The sequence below is a fragment of the Oncorhynchus mykiss genome, chromosome 9 (assembly GCF_013265735.2).
Source record: "Oncorhynchus mykiss isolate Arlee chromosome 9, USDA_OmykA_1.1, whole genome shotgun sequence".
NCBI classification, from domain to species: Eukaryota; Metazoa; Chordata; class Actinopteri; order Salmoniformes; family Salmonidae; genus Oncorhynchus; species Oncorhynchus mykiss.
The window spans coordinates 57,293,047-57,315,967 of NC_048573.1; the positions used below are offsets into that span (position 1 = coordinate 57,293,047).

The 22,921-nt window shown below is 39.9% G+C and overlaps 1 protein-coding gene across 2 annotated transcripts in view; it reads right to left on the bottom strand.

Annotated features, from left to right (window-relative positions):
• LOC110532460 (F-box only protein 6) overlaps positions 1-20,421 on the bottom strand; it is a 36,789-nt gene extending 16,368 nt beyond the window's left edge. Inside the window, exons 1-4 of one of the 2 annotated variants that reach the window (XM_036988464.1) lie at positions 19,770-20,421; positions 14,386-14,504; positions 7,629-7,887; positions 7,404-7,521 (exon numbers count right to left, since the gene is read on the bottom strand). In XM_036988464.1, the coding sequence (XP_036844359.1) occupies positions 7,404-7,521; positions 7,629-7,878 (368 nt within the window). In that variant the 5' untranslated portion in view covers positions 7,879-7,887; positions 14,386-14,504; positions 19,770-20,421. The remainder of the gene's footprint in view (positions 1-7,403; positions 7,522-7,628; positions 7,888-14,385; positions 14,505-19,769) is intronic. The other variant, XM_021616388.2, reaches the window with a different exon arrangement.
• Positions 20,422-22,921: the final 2,500 nt, after the last annotated feature.

Here is a 22,921-nt window from a genome sequence, read left to right on the forward strand (position 1 = left end):
TAGGTATTTGTAGTTGTCCACATATATGTTCACAAGTCAGAACCGTCTAGAGTAGTGATGCAAGTCGGGCAGGCAGAAACAGGTTGAAGAGAATGCATTTAGTTTTACTAGCATTTAAAAGCTGTTGGAGGCCATGGAAGGAGTGTTGTATGGCATTGAAGCTCGTTTTGAGGTTTGTTAACAGTGTCCAAAGGGCCAGGTGTATACAGAATGGTGTTGTCTGCGTAGAGGTGATTCAGAGTCACCAGCAGCAAGAGCGACATTGAGATACATAAAGACAGAAAGAAAAGAGTCGGCCCGAGAACTGAACCCAGTGGCACCTCCATATACTGCCAGAGGTCCAGACCCTCTGATTTGACACACTGAACTCAGAAGTAGTTGGTGAACCAGGCGAGGCAGTCATTTGAGAAACCAAGGCTATTGAGTCTGCCAATAAGAATGTAGTGATTGACAAAGACGAAAGCCTTGGCCAGGTCGATTAAGACGGCTGCACAGTACGGTCTTTTATCGATTGCAGTTATGATATTGTTTAGGACCTTGAGTGTGACTGAGGTGCACCCATGACCAGCTCAGAAGGTACGGTGGGATTCAAAATGGTCGATGATCTGTTAACTTGGCCTTTGAATATTTTTAGAAAGGCGGTGCAGGATGGATATAAGTCTAACAGTTTGGGTCTAGAGTGTCTTCCCCCTTTGGAAAGCTGCCGCAGTCATCCCCCTCTTCAGTCTTTGGGGATCTCAGACGATACGAAAGATATGGTGAACAGGATAGTACTAGGGGTTGCAACCATTTCTGCTGATAACTTTAGAAAGAGAGGGTCCAGATTGTGTAGCCCAGCTGATTTGTAAGGATCCTGATTTTGAATCTATTTCAGAACATCAGCTGTCTAGATTTGGGTAAAGGAGAAGCAGGGGGGACTTGGGGAAATTTTTGCAGGAGGTGCAGAGCTGTAGGTCGGGTTAGGGGTAGCCTGGTGGTAAGCATGGCTAGCCGTAGAAAAATGCTTATTGAAATGATCGATTATCGTAGATTTATCAGTGGTGACAGTGTTTCCTAGCCTCAGTGCAGTGGGCAGCTGGGAGGAGGTACTCTTATTCTCCATGGACTTTAGTGTCCCAGAACTTTTGAGTTTGTGCTACAGGATGCAAATTTGTTTGATAAAGCTAGCCTTAGCTTTCCTAACTGACTGTGTATATTGATTCCTGACTTCCATGAAAAGTTGCATATCGCGGGGGCTATTCGATGCTAATGCAGTACGCCACAGGATGTGTTTGTGCTGGTCAAGGGCAGTCCAGTCTGGGGTGAACCAAGGGCTATATCTGTTCTTAGTTCTACATTTTTTGAATGGGCCATGCTTATTTAAGATGGTGAGGAAAGCACTTTTATTAAAGAGCAACCAGGCATCCTCTACTGACGGGATGAGTTCAATATCATTCCAGGATACCCGGGCCAGGTCGATTAGAAAGGCCTGCTCGCTGAAGTGTTTTAGGGAGCGTTTGACAGTGTTGAGGGGTGGCCGTTTGACCGCGGACCCATTACGGACACAGGCAATGATCACTGAGAACCTGGTTGAAGACAGCAAAGGCGTATTTGGAGGGCAAGTTGGTCAGGATGATGTCTATGAGGGTGCCCATGCTTACGGATTTAGGGTTGTACCTGGTAGGTTCCTTTTAAAGTAGAAGCTTGAATTGTTTGGGCACAGACCTGGATAGTATGACAGAACTCTGTAGGCTCTCTCTGCAGTAGATTGCAACTCCGCCAGTTCTATCTTGTTGGAAAATGTTGTAGTTGGGGATGGAAATTTCAGAATTTTGTGGCCTTCCTAAGCCAGGATTCAGACACGGCCAGGACATCAGGGTTGGCGGAGTGTGCTAAAGCAAAGAATAAGACAAACTTAGGGAGGAGGCTTCTGATGTTAACATGCATGAAACCAAGGCTTTTACATTACAGAAGTCAACAAATGAGAACGACTGAGGAATAGGTGTGGTGCTGGAGGTTACAGGGCCTGGGTTAACCTCTACATCACCAGAGGAGGAGTAGGATAAGGGTAGTGCTAAATACTATACTGGTCGTCTAGTGCGTTGGGAACAGAGAATAAAAGGATTTCTGGGCGTGGTAGAATAGATTCAGGGCATAAAGTACAAACAAGGGTATGGCAGGATGTGAGTACAGTGGAGGTAAACCTAGGAATTGAGTGACGATGAGCAGTTGTGTCTCTGGAGGCACCAGTTAAGCCAGGTGAGGTCTCATGTGTGTGGGGGGGTGGGGGGGGAGGACAAAATAGCTATCTAAGGCATGTTGGGTGGGGCTGGGGGCTCTACAGTGAAATAAAACTAGAACTAACCTAAACAGAAGTAGACAAGGCATATTGACATTAGGGAGAGGCATGTGTAGCCAAATGATCATAGGGTCCAATGAGCAGCAATAGGTGAGTCAGGGAGCTGTTCGGTAGCCGCTACTACGCTAGGTGAGCTGGAGACACGGCGATTCAGAAAGCTAGCGGGCCGGGGCTAGCAGATGGTCTTTCGCAACGGAAAAGCCTGTTGAAACACCCTCGGACGATTACAACGGCAGACAAGTCATGATGGATTGGCGGGGCTCCTTGTCGGCAATAAAGGGTCCAGGCCAATTGGCAAAAGAGGTATTGTAGCCCAAGAATTAGCTGGTAGACCTCTTCAGCTAGCCGGGAGATGGGCCTAGCTCAAGACTAACTGGTGCTTGCTTCGAGACAGAGGCGTTAGCCAGCAGTAGCCACTCAGGTTGCAGCTAGCTAGCTGCAATGATCCGGTGTAATGGTCCAGAGTTTGCGGTAGGAATCCGGTGATGTGGTAGAGAAAAAGCAGCCCGATATGCTCTGGGTTGATAACGCACTGTGCAGACAGGCAGGTATTAACCGGGCTGAAGCTGGATGGTGTCTGAGTTAAACAGTGAAGACAGCTAGCAGTGGCTAACTGACTACAAGCTAGTAGCTAGTTAGCTGGCTAGCTTCTGATGGAGGTTCCGGTTCTAAAGTATAAAAACAGCAGATCCATACCACATTGGGTGAGACGGGTTGCAGGGAAATATCTTCAGTCCATAGATGGAAAGTGAGATTAAAATATATGAAAAAAAAAAAACTGACTATTTACACAGGACAAGACAAACACACATCCAACTGCTACGCCATCTTGGTTTAGAGCCATACACAGTACCTTTAGAAAGTATTCACACCTCTTGACTTTTTCTACATTTTGCCGTTAGTTTAATGAATTGGTATATTGTGTGTAGGCCAGTGACACACAATGTCAAAAAATATGATTAGAAATGTTTACAAATTAAAGCTGCAATATGTATCTTGATTATATATATATACACATACATACGTGTGTGTGTGTATGTATATATATAATCTCCCATTACATCTTCATTGCTAAGAAGGACATTAAGTAATAAACTCTTGACCTCTATGCCTTCTGGATACTTTTCTGCTGGGTACACAACAATGAAGGCCCTAAAAAAAAACTCATGCTTTCACCCAGTCTTCCCCCATCTGGCCACAAGCACCAAGGTTTTCCCAAGCCATGTCACTTTCACTTTGCTCCCCATCTGCTACTTCCTCCATAGCCGCCGATGTGCGATGGTAATCAACTTTGCCTCATCTTGAGGTAACTCAGCACTGATATATAATATATATAATATATATATATATATATTATATAATATATATTATATAAATATTATATAATATATATATTATATAAATATTATATATATATATATATATATATATATATATAATATATATATTATATAAATATTATATAATATATATATATATATATATAATATATATAATATAAATATTATATATATTATATATATATATATATATATATATATATAATATATATAATATAAATATTATATATATTATATATATATATATAATATATAATATATAATATATAATATAAATATTATATATATTATATATATATTATATATATATATATTTATATTATATTATATTATATATATTTATATTATATTATATTATATATATATATATATTTATATTATATTATATATAATATAATATAATATAATTATATATATTATATAATATATATATAAAAATATAATATAATATAAATATATATATATAATATAAATATATATAATAATATAATATAATATAAATATATATAATAATATAATATAAATATATATATATATATATATATATATATTTATATTATATTATTATATATATTTATATTATATTATATTATTATATATATTTATATTATATATATATTTATATTATATTATATATATATATTATATTATATATAATATAATATAATATAATTATATATATTATATAATATATATATAAAAATATAAATATATATAATAATAATTATAAATATAAATATAAATATAAATATAAATATATAAATATAAATATATATATATATATATATATATATAGAGAGAGAGAGATATATAGAGATATAGAGAGAGAGATATATATCTATGTTTCATCATCAATGCCCTCAGAAAAGCAACCGCTACTACTAACACTGTCCATGAGCGTACTTCACAATCCTTCATTTGTGCCATAGTCCAATTCCACGCTGTCAATATAGCATCCTTGGCTGCTATTAATACTCCTCCATTTACAGTCCCTACATTGACTGCCGCGAGAATAGCTATTGCATGGAATCTCAAGAAATGCAAACTGGGGTTTGAAGAGGTGGAGTACCTGGGGTATTTGATGGGACAGAGGAACATCAAGGTCCAGAAGAGGAAGGTATAGCCTCCACCCTTACCGATCTGACCAGGGCCTGCCTGCCTACCGGAAACAGTGAAGTGATCAGATGAGGCCAAAGGGGCGTTCAGGCGCCTAAAAGAAGCTCTGTGCTCCCACCCAATTCTCGTTACGGACGATTTTCTGGTACCGATGCATGCCTGCGACACGGGACTAGGGGCTGTCCTCTCCCAGGAGGAACACCCTATGTACATAAGCCGGAAGTTGATAGCCTGAGAAAATACATACTTGATTGTCACAAAATAGCTGTGAAGTGGGAGCTAGACACTCTTAAGTATTACCTGTTGGGCACCTACTTCACCCTGGCCATAGACCATCCTCCCCTGGTCCGGATGGCCAGGGGAAAGGCCACAAACGATCGAGTCACCAGGTGGTCCTTGCAACTTCAACGCTTCTCTTTTTCTGTTGTGCACCGTCAGGGGAGAAGCATGGGAACGCGGATGCCCTATCGAGAAGGGAGTCTCCCCGGCAGGGCTAAGGGGGCGTACCGCGGACAAGCCACCGAGGGGAGACACTTCAAGGCCTGGTGACAGAGCCTGCATCCCGCAGCGGTGGTTCCCTCTGCTGGACGTGCCAGGTCTTGACAGGTCCTCTGGCCAGGACTAAATTGGAGCTGATTGTTCAACAGCTGTACAGTGCCCATAATGTCAGGAAGGCAGCACATGGGAGGGTTGGAGGTAGTGAGAGGTTACTACCGGATAGACGTAGAACACCTAGCCCCTCGGTTCTACCCCAGAGGAGACCGCATTCCCTGGATTCCAGAAGGAGGTAACCTAGAAAAGGTCTCCTGGAGGAGACCTGTGTGTATTCTTCTTTATTGTTTTAAATCAAATAAAAACACTTGAAACTGAAGTACCACACTAGTGTCCGTGTCTGATCTGTGTAAACGTCTAGATAAAACCCCCTGGTTTCCCACTATAAGTACCAGTCAAAAGTTTGGACACCTACTCATTTTAAGGTTTTTCTTCATTTTTACTCATTTCTATGCAAGACATAATAACTATGAAATAACACATATGGAAACACGTGTTAAACAAATCTAAATATATTTTGGGAGATTCTTCAAAGTAGCCACCCTTTGCCAAGTGTGCAAAGCTGTAAAGACATTCTCTCAACCAGATTCATGAAGTAGTCACCTGAAAATGCATTTAATTTAATGGATGTGCCTTCATAAGTTAAATTTGTGTGATTTATTTCCTTCTTACTGCGTTTGAGCCAATCAGTTGTGTTGTGACAAGGTAGGGGTGGTGTACAGAAGACAGCCCTATTTGGTAAAAGACCAAGTACATATTATGGCAGTTACAGCTCAAATAAGCAAACAGAAACGACAGTCCATCATTACTTTAAGAAATGACTTTCAGTCAATCTGGAAAGTTTCAAAAACGTTCAAAGTTTCTTCTAGTGCAGTTGCAAAAAAACATCAATCGATATGATAAAACGACTCTCATGAGGACCGTCACAAGAAAGGAAGACCCAGAGTTACCTCTACTGCAGAGGAGACTGTGAATCAGAACTTCATGGTCGAATTGCTGAAAAGAAACCACTACTAAAAGGACACCAATAAGAAGAAGAGGCTTGCTTGGGCCAAGAAACACGAGCAATGGGCATTAGACCGGTGAAAATTTGTCCTTTGGTCTGACAAGCTCAAATTTGAGATTTTTGGTTCCGCTGTGCCTGAGACGCAGAGTAGGTCAACTGATGAACTCTGCATGTGTGGTTCCCACCATGAAGCAGGTGTTGTGGTGGTGCTTTTTGTTGGTGACACTGTGATTTACTTAGAATTCAAGGCACTCTTAACCAGCATGGCTACCACAGCATTCTGCAGTGATACGCTATCCCATCTGGTTTCGCTTAGTAAGACTATCATTTTTTTTCAACAGGACAATGTCCAAAAACACACCTCCAGCCTGTGTAAGGACTATTTGACTAAGGAGCGTGATGAGTGCTGCATCAGATGACCTGGCCTCCACAATCACCCGACCTCTGCACCGCAGAGTGAAGGAAAAGCAGCCAGCAAGTGCTCAGCATGTGGGAACTGCTTCAAGACTGTTGGAAAAGCATTCCCCATGAAGTTGTTTGAGAGAATGCCAAACGTGTGCAAAGCTATCATCAAGGCAAAGGGTGGCTACTTTGAAAGAAACCAAATGTACTTTGATTTGTTCAACATTTTTTGGTTACTACATTATTCCATGTGTTATTTCATAGTTCTGATGTCCTTTATTATTCTACAATGTAGAAAATAGTAAAAATAAAGAAAAACCCTTGTAGGTGTGTCCAAACTTTTGACTGGGACTGGATGTATGCATGTTCTTTATTTATGTACATTGTTGACAAAAATGGACAATTCAATTAATTTTAAATCCAACCTTGTAACAGCAAAACATAGAAAAAAATTTAAGGGGTGTGAAAACTGAAGTCAATGAAAACTAGACAGCAAGGTCATTGCCAATGATAGGCATTATTAGGTGTTATCATCCAAATGTATTAGAAGAGCTGGAAAATAAGTCAACACCAATGTGGATGTGAAACAGAGTGGGACCAAGTGATATTCTCTCACTGAAAAACTAAAATGGTATAGTGGTATACTCACGAGTAAGAAGTCGCAAAGTACTTTTGGACAGTATTGTCAGGAAGCGGCACTTCTTCCACTGACTCGATTTTCCATTTATCCCCTCCATTCTCCATAATTTGCCAGCCCTTGAATTTATCTGGAGAAAAATAGTAAGGGAGGGATTTGAAATGTGGGTTCTGGGGTTAATAACAGGACCCCCCATACACCAACAGAGAATTTAGACATTGTTGTTTTGACTCCTACCATCTGCTCTGGGGTTCTTGAGAAGATTACGTCTCTTCTTACACAAGAAGTAAAACAAACGCCAGTCTTTAGGTAGTTTAGTCACATATGTCTGGTATCCTTCTCTTCGGCACCTCTCTCTCCAAAGGGAATCACTGTCCACCACTTCTTTCCACTCACAACACACAAGTCGACAGACACACACCACCTGCTGTGGAGGGACATTTAGGAGCATCTCCTCCAGGACATCAAGAGGGAGCACAGGTAGCATGCCTGTGAACTGAACAAGAACATCTGTTTTCATTGACATGGGAGACTTTAGACAAACGATGTACAGTTTAGAATATGATGTAAGCTCTATGTTAGGATGATGATAGCTCTAGCAACAAGTTTTGTTTTTTTTATCTTAAGGGGTGGATCAGCTTTAATATTGCAGGAAGATTGTTGCTTCCATCAATGCAATTGTCTGCATCATTTCCAATCCCCCATTCCTTTTTTGGGAAATACACTGCTCAAAAAAAATAAAGGGAACACTTAAAACAACACAATGTAACTCCAAGTCAATCACACTTCTGTGAAATCAAACTGTCCACTTAGGAAGCAACACTGATTGACAATAAAATGTCACATGCTGTTGTGCAAATGGAATAGACAACAGGTGGAAATTATAGGCAATTAGCAAGACACCCCCAATAAAGGAGTGGTTCTGCAGGTGGTGACCACAGACCACTTCTCAGTTCCTATGCTTCCTGGCTGATGTTTTGGTCACATTTGAATGCTGGCGGTGCTTTCACTCTAGTGGTAGCATGAGACGGAGTCTACAACCCACACAAGTGGCTCAGGTAGTGCAGCTCATCCAGGATGGCACATCAATGTGAGCTGTGGCAAGAAGGTTTGCTATGTCTGTCAGCGTAGTGTCCAGAGCATGGAGGTGCTACCAGGAGACAGGCCAGTACATCAGGAGACGTGGAGGAGGCCGTAGGAGGGCAACAACCCAGCAGCAGGAACGCTACCTCTGCCTTTGTGCAAGGAGGAGCACTGCCAGAGCCCTGCAAAATGACCTCCAGCAGGCCACAAATGTGCATGTGTCTGCTCAAACGGTCAGAAACAGACTCCATGAGGGTGGTATGAGGGCCCGACATCCACAGGTGGGGGGGTTGTGCTTACAGCACCATTGCCATTAGGTACCGAGATGAGATCCTCAGACCCCTTGTGAGACCATATGCTGGTGCGGTTGGCCCTGGGTTCCTCCTAATGCAAGACAATGCTAGACCTCATGTGGCTGGAGTGGGTCAGCAGTTCCTGCAAGAGGAAGGCATTGATGCTATGGACTGGCCCCAGACCTGAATCCAATTGAGCACATCATGTCTCGCTCCATCCACCAACGCCACGTTGCACCACAGACTGTCCAGGAGTTGGCGGATGCTTTAGTCCAGGTCTGGGAGGAGATCCATCAGGAGACCATCCGCCACCTCATCAGGAGCATGCCCAGGCGTTGTACGGAGGTAATACAGGCACGTGGAGGCCACACACACTACTGAGCCTCATTTTGACTTGTTTTAAGGACATTACATCAAAGTTGGATCAGCCTGTAGTGTGGTTTTCCACTTTAATTTTGAGTGTGACTCCAAATCCAGACCTCCATGGGTTGATACATTTGATTGATAATTTGTGTGATTGTTGTCAGCACATTCAACTATGTAAAGAAAAAAGTATTTAATAAGAATATTTCATTCAGATCTAGGATGTGTTATTTTAGTGTTCCCTGTATTTTTTTGAGCAGTGTATATATAAACCAACTGCATTCTGTCCCCTATCAACACTAACTTTTGGTGCCAGAGAGAATGACAAAGTAATCAAGACGACTAGCTTGATTAAGCCTCTGCCAAGTAGATGTCACTAGGTCAGGGTACTTATCTCCACCAATTCCAATATATCCATGACATTCATGATTTCCTTAAGTGCCCGAGGGTGATAGTTTGTAGTGTGATTTCCTTTACGATCCACAGGAGGTATTTAAAACCGCATTAAAATCCCACCATAAGACTAATGTTGCTTGTAGAGTTGATAAATTCTTAAATATACAGTTGAAGTCAGAAGTTTACATACATCTTAGCCAAATACATTTAAACTCAGTTTTACAATTCCTGACATTTAATCCTAGAAAAAAATTCCCTGTCTTAGGTCAGTTAGGATCACCCCTTTATTTTAAGAATGTGAAATGTCAGAATAATTGGTGATTTATTTCAGCTTTTATTTATTTCATCACATTCCCAGTGGGTCAGAAGTTTACATCCAAATACTAATTGAGTGTAAGCATTGCCTTCAAATTGTTTAACTTGGGTCAACTTCCACAACCTTCCCACAATAAGTTGGGTGAATTTTGGCCCATTCCTCCTGACAGAGCTGGTGTAACTGAGTCAGGTTTGTAGGCCTCTATGCTCGCACAAGATTTTTCAGTTCTGCTCACAAATGTTCTAAATGATAGAGGTCAGGGCTTTGTGAAGGCCAAACCAATACCTTGACTTTGTTGTCCTTGAGCCATTTTGACACAACTTTGGAAGTATGCTTGGGGGATTATTGTCCATTTGGAAGACCCATTTGCGACCAAGCTTTAACTTCCTGACTGATGTCTTGAGATGTTGCTTTAATATATCCACAATATTGTCCTGCCTCATGATGCCATCTATTTTGTGAAGTGCACCAGTCCCTCCTGAGCAAAGCACCCCCAAAACATGAGGCTGAGACCCCCGTGCTTCACGATTGGGATGGTGTTCTCCGGCTTGCAAGCCTCCCCCTTTTTCCACCAAACATAAATGGACATTACGGCCTAACAGTTCTATTTTTGTTTCATCAGACCAGAGGACATTTCTCCAAAAAGTACAATCTTTGTCCCGATGTGCAGTTGCAAACAGTAGTCTGGCTTTTTTAATGGCGGTTTTGGAGCAGTGTCTTCTTCCTTGCTTAGTGGACTTTCAGGTTATGTCGAAATAGGAATCATTTTACTGTGGATATAGATACTTTTGTACCTCCAACATCTTCACAAGGTCCTTTGCTGTTGTTCTGGGATCGATTTGCACTTTTCGCACCATAGTACATTCATCTCTAGGAGAAAGAACGTGTCTCCTTCCTAAGCGGTATGACGGCTGCGTGGTCCCATGGTGTTTATACTTGCGTACTATTGTTTGTACAGATGAACGTGGTACCTTCAGGCATTTAGACATTGCTCCCAAGGATGAACCAGACTTGTAGAGGTAGTCTACTATTTTTCTGAGGTCTTGGCTGATTTCTTTTGAAGATCCCATGATGTCACACAAAGAGGCACTGAGTTTTAAAGTGGCCATGAAATACATCCACAGGTACACCTCCAATTGAAATTATGTCAATTAGCCTAAAGAATTTTCCAAGCTGTTTAAAATGTCTTATGGATCAAATCGCATTAGCGCGATCGATTTGATAACATCCGGTGAAATGGCAGAGCGCCAAATTCAAATTAAATTATTTAACTTTCATAATCACAAGTGCATTACACCAAAATGAAGCTTAACTTCTTGTTAATCCAGCCACAGTGTCAGATTTCAAAAAGGCTTTACGGTGAAAGCAGACCATGCCATTATGTGAAGACAGCACCCCATCATACCAACACATGACAATCATATTTCAACCCGCCAGGCGCGACAAAACTCAGAAATAACAATATAATTCATGCCTTACCTTTGAAGATCTTCTGTTGGCACTTCAATATGTCCCAGAAACATCCCAAATGGTCCTTTTGTTCGATTAATTCCATCATTATATCCCCAAAATGTCAGTTTATTTGGCGCGTTTGATTCAGAAAAGCACCGGTTCCAACTCCCCCAACATGACTACAAATTATCTAATATGTTACCTGTAAACTTGGTCCAAACTTTCCTTATCCAACTTCAGGTATTTTAAAACTTAAATAATCGATCAAATTTAAGACGGGATAAACTGTGTTCAATAGCAGATCAAATGAAAGTTGAGCGAGCTTCAGGTCGTGCGCCCCAAACAAAGCAGTCCACTTGGCTCGACTCCCAGAAAGGAAAGGGCTACTTCCTTTCTCAAAGGAAAAACATTAACTAATTTCTAAAGACTGTTGGCATCTAGTGGAAGCTATAGGAACTGCAACCTCTGCAATCTCATAGAAAACCAATTGAAAACAGTCATCTCAAACAAAAAAAATCCTGGATGGTTTATCCTCGGGGTTTCACCTGCCAAATAAGTTCTGTTATACTCACATACATTATTTTAACAGTTTTAAAAACTTTAGTGTTTTCTATCTAAGAGGTTAAAGACACAGTCAATTTAGTGTACGTAAACTTCTGACCCACTGGAATTGTGATACTGTGAATTAAACATGAAATAATCTGTCTGTAAACAATTGTTGGAAAAATGACTTGTGTCAAGCACACAGTAGTGTTAACAAGAAATTTGTGGAGTGGTTGAAAAATGAGTTAATGACTCCAACCCAAGTGTATATAAACTTCCGACTTCAACCTTATCTTCAAAGAAGCTTGGATCATCATCATTTGGACCGTATAGGTTAATATCTGTTTATTGTCCAATAACATATTTAAAATAATCCATCTACCATGATCTGTTTGGACAATTTGCACATTTGGATCAAAATTACTGTTAATTAATATCACCCCTTTTGAATTTCTTTGCCAATGGGATAAATATATTTTGCCCCACCAGTCGTTTTTCCACAAAACCGAATCTAAAATTGTGGAGTTCCCTGTAAACAATATTATATTCCTTCTCTTTTAGCCAGGTAAATATTGATAGTCTTCTTATTATCTGCTAAGCCATTACAATCATAACTGGCTATACTTACTCCACCACTTAACATAAGACACGTTTCAATTATATTTATCTATACATGTTTGTAAACATACCATTAAAAAAAGTAACATGATGTTTGAGTGTCTATATAGCTGTACCATGATATTTCCATTGCTAATAAGCAAACCTCCAATTGGTTCCCACTATTCCACCACTAAAAGCCTTCCTCATCCCGAGTTGGGTTGTCATCCTAATGTCTGGCAGACCACCCCCAACCCCCTGGATCCCATAGCCCTGGAGAGACCAGGGATCCATCTATCGAAAAGAGCACACAGTGCCACCCACAGAACAGAAGCAGATCAACCGCCAAATGCATTTCCATTACCCTCACCTCGATTTGTATTATATATAGCCTTTAAATATATTAAAAATCCTGTTTCTTATTTTCCATAATCAGTTATTCACATTTGTAGTAATGTAGGCAATTTATGCAAACGATTTTTACCTCACCAGTCTCGCCATTACCAAAATTACATTATGGCAAGCAATTATTATTTTAGCAAACAATTATTGTGAATCATCCTATATTGTCCCCAACACCTTTTACTCCCTCGCAACAGTTGTATAATACCAACACACTCAACCCCTTTCCCCCACAACAACCAAAGACTCAGATTCTCAACTGTTGCACCATCCCAGAGCCCACCTCAATAAAAGGTATTGATTTACAAATGCATATTCAGTTGCAGCGGTGTGAGAAGGCCTGCAAAGCTGTGCCCCAAAAAATAAAAAGGAGATTTTTGAAACTATCGTCACGTCCTAGATGGAGGTCAGATTTCCTCCCTTACCCTGAAACACCCACAAGATGGTCCCCCGTAGTGACCATATTACCAAGCATTTCTGTGCAGCCAGACCTTTGATTTTGTGCCACAATTTTCCCCTTCTCTGAATGTCTGAGTGTGACCCCCCCCTACCCATGGGCTACTGCAGCTAGTGTTGCCAGCACTGCCACTGCCGAGGTGGGGGCACCCAACCAGAATCCCCACCGGCTAGGTACAAGTTCGTCAAGGTTCTCATTAGCAGCTTTAAGAATTTCCTTGTATATTATGCTCTCCCTTCAGGGGGCTTTGCAGGACCAACCCTGCCAAGCAGGCTCAGAATCGTGAGGGGGCGGTGCTGCTCTAGGTCTCTGACTGCATTTTGGCTGCATACAGGCCGCTTACAGCAGGCCCATAAAACAGTTAGGGACTTCTTCCTTAGTATCTGGGTCATTCAGATGGGAGTCTAGGGTATTGGATTGTGGACTAGTCCATCAATATAGGATCATAAATAAGATGTACAATTTATTTTTAAATCCCCATGACAGGACAATAAATAAAATATATTTTAAACACTGTTCCACCACGTTAGGACAATAATTAAGTGTATAATTCATCATAAAATGTATATCCCACATCTGAACAAAATTGAAAGCTCTCACAACCCCTGCTCACAGCAATACATTGGTTCTGGCAACTATTTCCTTTCTCACTCAACACCACACTTTCCCAAACACCCAAAGAAAACACACCACACATACTGTGCCTTCTGTTTACTGAGTTTATCTCCAACATGTTGAATTAGTACTTTTGTGTTCCAATTAGTTAAATTTGAAGATAGAAAAGCTATATTTTTTGTTTGCTCCTTATTTGCCTCCTCTATGAAAACTTACAGTTTTAAAATAGCCATGGAGTAGTCTGTGTCTCTGAACAACTGGTTATCAATATACAGTTTAATGACAACGAGAGCTACGCGTTTCCCTTTCAATCTGTATTCCTTGAAAATTGGATATATTACTTTACCCCGCTCTACAATTTACTTCGGTAACTGGTCCTTCATGCCTATTTGCGTGCCAGCAAGTCTTTTGCCCAGGCTTTTAACCATAAATATGCTTTCTTTAAAGATAAAATAGACAACAAATGGGTGTTCATACCTCTGGCCGAAGCGGTGTACACGTTCGAGTTGGATTTTGTCGATGGCTTCCCGTGGAATCTGAAGCGCTGTATGGAGGAACTCAAACTACAGATTCAGGAACTTATTTCTCTTGGATACCTGTAAGTACCAGAATCTCTGTCATGGATCTAGTCTTTATGTCAAGTAAGGCTTCTCTCAGAACGGTGTTTGCCTTTTTAAGTTCATCAACTTTGGTTTCAATCTTACTATCCCTTTGAGCTCGTTTGTATCTTTCTACAATGTTACAGCTTTTGTCACTCATCTCGACGCTTGCCTTCAACTCTTTTATATCCTTACTGACTAGTTCAAATATATCCAGTTTATAATTTAGTGATTTTAACATGTCGATTTTGACCTTTACCATTCCCGGTGGTGAAAATATTAAAATTGTCTGTCTGTAGAAGTCACGTTTTCATTTTGAAATAGATTTCCTGTCTTACTCTGTCATGTTTGGGTGTTGCTTGTTTTCATATTATTTGTCAATACATTTCTCTAGTCTTATGATTTGTTTGGTGTTGTTATCCAGATTGAAGGTTATTACCCACCAGATTGTGTTCAGTCCATCTTGCCGCTTCCGTACAGACAAGTTGACAGACATGATTAGAACGTCTCTTCCTAGAAAATTCTGTCTAGACTCAGATCTTCACTTAAAATGTATGCCAAGCAAAACAATGATTTCAGAGTTTAACAAACCTGCACAAGGACTACTTTTAACAATGTACACAACGATTTACAAAAACAGACTGAAAGAACTGTGCAGATGCAAAGAATTTCTGTCATATTTCCCTCAGTTTCTTACTTGACCACGTTTTCCAAAAACTCTTAAAATCATACAAAAGATCTAGAAGAATTTAACAATATTTCTGTATGTTCTACCTGGAACTGGTCAGTAATCCATATGGCAGTAAATACGCAAAGATTATTTTAAAATCTGACTTGTATGGTTGGATAACATTTAGACATAACAGAAATGTTGCAAGTACTGCATTAAAATCAAACAGCTAAACCTTCTAAGGTCTCACATACATATTTCAAAGCGCTTGCATACCACTGACACATGCAACGTCACACTTATTGAAGAAAGACACAAAGTCCGCCGCGAGGAGTAGCAAGTAGGAGAGGGGAAGAGATAGAGGGACACATTTGGGGAGGAAGAGTAATGACTCCGATAGCAGCAGTGAATCCATTTCATTATTAAGAGTAGACTACTCAATCGTTCTCATGATAGCACATTTGTAGTCAGTGACAAATATCAAAGCTAAGCAGGGCTTGGTTAAAATCCTGGATGGGAGACCAAAGGCATAGCTGTACAGTTGAAGTCGGAAGTTTACATACACTTAGGTTGGAGTCATTAAAACTCATTTTTCAACCACTCCACAAATTTCTTGTTAACAGACAATAGTTTTGGCAAGTCGGTTAGGGCATCTACTTGGTGCAGGACAAGTCATTTCTCCAACAATTGCTTACAGACAGATTATTTCACTTAACTCACTATCACAATTCCAGTGGGTCAGAAGTTTACATACACTAAGTTGACTGTGCCTTTAAACAGCTTGGAAAATTCCAGAAAATGATGTCATGGCTTTAGAAGCTTCTGATAGGCTAACTGACATCAGTTGAGTCAATTGGAGGTGTACCTGTGGATGTATTTCAAAGCCTACCTTCACACTCAGTGCCTCTTTGCTTAACAGCATGAGAAAATCAAAAGAAATCAGCCAAGACCTCAGATGTTTTTGTTGTTGTTGACCTCCACAAGTCTGGTTCATCCTTGGGAAGAAATGCCTGAAGATATCACGTTCATCTGTACAAACAATAGTATGCAAGTATAAACACCATGGTACCACGCAGTCATACCGCTCAGGAAGCAGACACATTCTGTCTCCTAGAGATGAACGTACTTTGGTGCGAAAAGTGCAAATCAATCCCAGAACAGCAAAGGACCTCATGAAGATGCTGGAGGAAACAGGTACAAAAGTATCTATAGCCACATAACCTGAAAGGCCTACAGTTTGCAGCTGCACATCGGGACAAAGATTGTACTTTTTGGAGAAATGTCCTCTGGTCTGATTAAACAAAAATAGAACCGTTTGGCCATAATGACCATCGTTATGTTTGGAGGAAAAAGGGGGGTGGCTTGCAAGCAGAAGAACACCATCCCAACCGTGAAGCACAGGGGTGGCAGCATCATGTTGTGGGGGTGCTTTGCTGCAGGAGGGACTGATGCAATTCACAAAATAGATGGCCTCATGAGGAAGGAAAATTATGTGGATATATTGAAGCAACATCTCAAGACATCAGTCAGGAAGGTAAAGCTTGGTCGCAAATGGGTCTTCCAAATGGACAATGACCCCAAGCATACTTCCAAAGTTGTGGCAAAATGGCTTAAGGACAACTAAGTCAAGGTATTGGAGTGGCCATCACACCATCACTCAATCCTATAGAAAATTTGTGGGCAGAACTGAAAAAGCAAGGAGGCCTACAAACCTGACTCAGTTACACCAGCTCAGTCAGGAGGAATGGGCCAAAATTCACCCAACTTATTGTGGGAAGCTTGTGGATGGCTACCAGAAACCTTTGACCCAAGTCAAACAATTTAAAAGGCAATGCTACTTGAGTGCATGTAAAATTCTGATCCACTGGGAATGTGATGAAAAATAAAAGCTGAAATAAATCACTCTGCTATTATTCTGACATTTCACATTCTTAAAATAAAAGGGGTGATCCTAACTGACCTAAGACAGGGAATTTTTACTAGGATTAAGTTAGTTAACAGTAACATCAGGGGTTGGAACCTGAACTATTTTCCATTAGTTTAGTTTTGAACGGAACCACATTTTTTTTTCCCGTTCCACTCGTCCAACCAGAAAAATACATTTTGGTACCGGTTCAAAAAAAAAAAAAAAAAAAAAGTGTTTATATCGTTTCTTTCAGTTTCATTTTTTAAACCTGTGAAATCAAGTTTATATTTAGCTCATTAAATTACTTTAACCATCAGTTCAGATGAACAAACAACTACCTTGCCTGCTCTATCATGCATGTAAACAAGTGAAGCCTATAGCACAAGATGCGACTGAAATTTTAGGGTGGGGAGAGAGCGAGAAAGGGTTCAGGAGTCTAGAACCGCTGGGCATCTTGTTATGACATGCATTATCTGAATCAGGTCCACAGAATTATACCTAGGAGGAGCTGTTTCTAAGGAGAAACTTTGAATGTCCATTGAGCTAACTAGCTAGATCTACCGAGCTAACAAGCTTGTGTGTGCAGAGCAGCACCAGAAGGAAAAACACATCTTACCTTTTGTAGTTAGTAAATCCAACGTATCCATACATATAGCATTGAAAAGGTTAATCTACTCTTCTGTAGCTAATAAAAACATTTCCCATTTTCTGAATAAAGCTTGAAACGTCAGTACAGTAGCCTATCCTTCGGAGGGGGGAGGGGCCTAAAATTTGCAGCTTGCAGGTCAACACTGGAATAACTTTTGTTACAGATTGAGGGCTTTGCATTGGTGCTTTGTTGCGTTTTTTTTGTGGGAAATAATTTTTTTGTGTAAAATAACGTTATTAACCGTTTTCCATGCTTTTAAAATAACGGGTCTGTTCCGGAACAGTACGGATCACCTTCGTTCCTGTTCATTGAAACTTATTTTAATGTTCTGTTCCCTGAACTGGTTCCAACCTCTGACACATATACAAATACACTGACATAAGGCAAAATATATAAAGGTCTTAGATACTAAATAGGATTGTTTGCACCATACAAGATTCTTATTTGTTTTTCATTATTATTTTCCATGTGGGATATCTGTTCCGAATTAAGATTCAAAAATGTCTGCAGAAAGAATGGGGTGTCAGCTATGACATGACTCCTTCAGTTTGAAAACATCTATTTTGGTTATTGAACTAGAGTAAGTGAAGTGTCTTTACACCCGGTAACAGAATAGAGGAAACTGAATTTCCTCATGGGTCCCTGTTCTGACTTGTATTCAGAAATGCATAATTATGGATATCAATGTAATTCTTTACATGGTGATTTATCCTAAATAGGTGATAGCCTAAATAATCCTATCGTGATTATGTACCAATAAAAACTTGTGATATAAGATGGTATCGCCCCCTATTGGCCAACCAAATACATTTTTATTTAATGAAAATAAATAAAACAAAACTACTGTTGGGCTATAGCACGAAATTTAATGCTACAACTGGACGAATCATGACAAAAGATAGTCGTTGAAAGCCTTGGCAGATGCTAATTGCAGACAAATCTTATTTAATATTCCTTTCTAGTGGAGGAGCTTAAGGATGGAACACGTGTGTGGCACACACATGATGGAGCAGTGAGTCTGACGAGGAATGGTCTTAACATATTGAGTTAGGTTATACATCATGGGCTGGATATAAGCTGTCTACAGTCTTCAGAACTGGATAATAATTGCTTTATTTGGCCTAGGCATAGGCTAGACTTTCATTCTTGTTATTTTTTTAAAGCAGCAACTTTAGGACAACACCTGCTTAAGAGAATTTGGCAGTAGGTCCAACCTGCCTCAACTGCAGACCACGTGTAACCATGCCAGCCCAGGATCTTCTTCACCTGGCGCCCACCCGTAGCTGCTCCCCTGCCCAGTCATGTAAAATCCATAGATCAAGGCCTAATGAACTTATTTAAAATTAACTGATTTCCTTATATGAACTGTAACTAAGTAAAATCGTTGCAATTGTGTCATGTTGCGTTTATATTTTTGTTCAGTATATTCTGGAGTGGACAACATGCGCAGGTAGCCTACTTTAAGTGATTCGTTTTACAATCTGATGAAAACATGCCTGGTTGTGTTCATGCCACATTAAACAAGGTAATACATGTTTTTACTATTGGGGCGATCAAAAAACGTAGTGCACGTGCAATGTGGTTTGTGACTACAATAATTTCCCATTGTAGCAAATTCCATTGAATAAATCCCATTAACTATTTTTCAGAAATCTTGTTACTGATTTGGTAACAGAATTTAGTTTAAATAACTTAATGATTAAACTAAAATGATACCAGTAAAACAGTCTAATTGACAGGTCTACCTTAAGTGTTACTTATGTGAACTTTTATTACCTTCCCTCCTGAGACAAATTATAAAATATCTTAACGATATCTTAACGACCTTGGGTTTTTGGCACAGGGCAATTTCTTAAATTTACTTAAGACGGGAGAAAAAAAAATCTACTAAATATAAAAGTGTTGATATTAATTAGCGGGGGTCGTTACTTAAAAGTACAACAATATTTAATACCTTTTTTTGACTTTCTGGTAATGTTTTCTAAGACTCCTTTTCAATCTGTTTGACAAAGGACATATGACTTTGGACATACTTACGTTTTCCTGGACCAAACTCGAGGCCGAATGGCTTTGTAATTGGCAATTTCTTGCTCTCCTTTCCATCACGAAGAAGTGTAGTCTACATACAAATGCAAGGGCTCCTGTGTTGTTATAGGCTCGTCAAACTAAATACACACGTGAAACGTTAGAATGCTAGTTAGCTCGTATACTACTTATGTTTCACACTACCGTGAACGAAACAGGACACAACGTTGAACTTGCCTGTATATATTAAATCGGGCTCAAACTCCCCTAACAACATGAAATCGCCTGTGTTTCCCCTGAGATAAACGGCTACGTTTCAAACCTACGCCCTTGTGGGAATCCCCGCGGACATATTTGTCGTCAGCCAAGTAAGGGAAGTTTGCAACAATAAGACCCTCAGCACTCGTTTTTAATGTTGGTTGTTGAGTCATTCTAGCTAAAAAAAAATAAAAAAAACAATAACATAGTCGCCTGTGCTTCCCCAGACATAACGGCTACGTTTCAAACTCATAACAGGCTGACTACAACGGTCGCGTCGCAAAATACATTTTGAAATCTATGTTATTCAATTATTGCTTGCACCAACGAGCATCTAAGTTTCCAAGGACTAAAATAGAAAACAGTTTTTTTTCTGACACGATGCTGCAAGTCCTGCTTCTCCCATCTCCTCATTGGTTTATAGAGGCAGGAACCACGTGCCATCTGCTCATTGGTTATACCCATGTGGGTGACTGAAAGATGAAAGAGGTCAGTGGTGGAAATGCACCAAATTTATTTTATTTCAACCGGTCCCCAAATTAATATAATAGTTCAGAGTTTGTTTACGAAAGTTGCCAATCGTAATATAAAGTCAAGAGAAGAAAAAGCCTAGGAGGAGAGATGACTAGAAAAGATTCGGTTGGCCGTTTTATGCGTGGATTAATTGTCGGAGTAGAGAACCTTGTGCATTTCAGGTAAAAATAACAACTCAGTGGTTATATCCCAGGACAAATTAGCTAGCAACAGCAAGCTAGCTAAATAGGACAAATTAGCTAGCAAGTGCAAGCTAACTAGCTAAATTGCCATAAATGTTTAATGCTTTTCAACCTGTCCCCAAATTAATATAATAGTTCAGAGTTTGTTTTGATATTTTAACCTGCGTGTCGTGATCGCGTTTGGTGTGGGGGGACAAAATACATTTATGCATGATGCCGCACACGCGCTGCCGGTTTGGGTTCCGTGTAAAAATAGAAGTCAGTTATATTTGTGATGCAGATCTCGCTGCAAGTCCTGCTTCTCCCATCTCCTCATTGGTTTATAGAAGCAGGTACCCACATGCTATCTCCTCATTGGTTATACCCACATGGGTGACTGAAAGATGAATGAGGTCAGTGGCGGTAATGCACCTAATTTACGAAAGTTGCCAATCGTAATATAAAGTCAAGAGAAGAAAAAGCCTAGGAGGAGAGATGACTAGAAAATATTTGGTTGGCCGTTTTATGCGTGGATTAATTGTCGGAGTAGACCTTGTGCATTTCAGGTAAAATAACAACGCAATGTTTATATTCCAGGACAAATTAGCTAGCAAGTGCCCTGCTAGCTAGCTAAATTATTATAACCTTTTAATGCTTTTCGACCTGTCCCCAAATTAATATAATTGGTTCAGAGTTTGTTTTGATATTTTAACCTGCGCATCGTGATCACGTTTGGTGTGGGCGGACAAAATACATTTATGCACGATGGCGCACGCACGCAGCCGGTTTGGGTTCCGTGTTACGCCCTTGGGGGAATCGCCGGGGACATATTTGTCGTCAATCCAAATGAATAGCCAAGCAAGGGAAGTTTGCAACGTAAGCCCCTCACACACTTTGCGAGTGAACAATTATGTTCACTTTGGGGCCTGAAATGCCCCATAATTCAATTCGCAATGATTGTGCACCCACTAAGAAATGTCCGCCAAAACTTAAAACCTCAACATACAAGTGTAAGTAAAAACGAATGTACATGAGTTAGAAATTCTGCTACTAATGCACAAACACGTCTTGTAAAAGTAATTATGTTTTTGTTTGGTTAGCTTTTGGAAATTGTACAAATAAAGCATTTTACTTCAGAAGTAGCTAGGCAGGCTAACGTTAAATAGCTAATTAATTTGCTAGCTATCATACAGTAGATGTATATTAAAAATGATATAGTAAATATAAGTAGACATGCAAACATAATTGACTGTACAGCATAAAGCTACCGGTGGCTGAAAACAACACATTCGTCGAGGGACGAATGAGTGACGAATTTCTGGGCAAGTGCGGTCCATTTAAAATTAATTCGTTCCTCCCTCGTTTTTATTTTTTTTTATTTAACAAACAACAACAAACAAAAGAGGAATAGTCATATGCAAACAAGCATAACGTTGAAGTTGGAAGTTTACATACACTTAGGTTGGAGTCATTAAAACTCATTTTTCAACCACTCCACAAATTTCTTGTAAACAAACTATAGTTTTGGCAAGTCTGTTAGGACATCTACTTTGTACATAACACAAGTCATTTTTCCAACAATTGTTTACAGACAGATTATTTCACTTAACTCACTATCACAATTCCAGTGGGTCAGAAGTTTACACAAACTAAGTTGACTGTGCCTTTAAACAGCTTGGAAAAATTCAGAAAATGATATCATGGCTTTAGAAGCTTCTGATAGGCTAATTGACATAATTTGGGTTAATTGGAGGTGTACCTGTGGATGTATTTCAAGGCCTACCTTCAAACTCAGTGCCTCTTTGCTTGACATCATGGGAAAATCAAAAGAAATCAGCCAAGACCTCAGAAAAAAATTGCAGACCTACACAAGTCTGGTTCATCCTTGGGAGTAATTTCCAAACGCCTAAAAGTATAAACACCATGGGACCGCGCAGCCATCATACCACTCAGGAAGGAGACATGTTCTGTCTCCTAGAGATGAACATACTTTGGTGCGAAAAGTGCAAATCAATCCCAGAACAACAGCAAAGAACCTTGTGTAGATGCTGGAGGAAACAGGTACAAAAGTATCTATATCCACAGTAAAATTAGTCTTATTACGAAATAACCTGATAGGCCGCTCAGGAAGGAAGAAGCCACTGCTCCAAAACCACCATAAAAAGACTACGGTTTGCAACTGCACATGAGAAATGTCCTCTTGTCTGATGA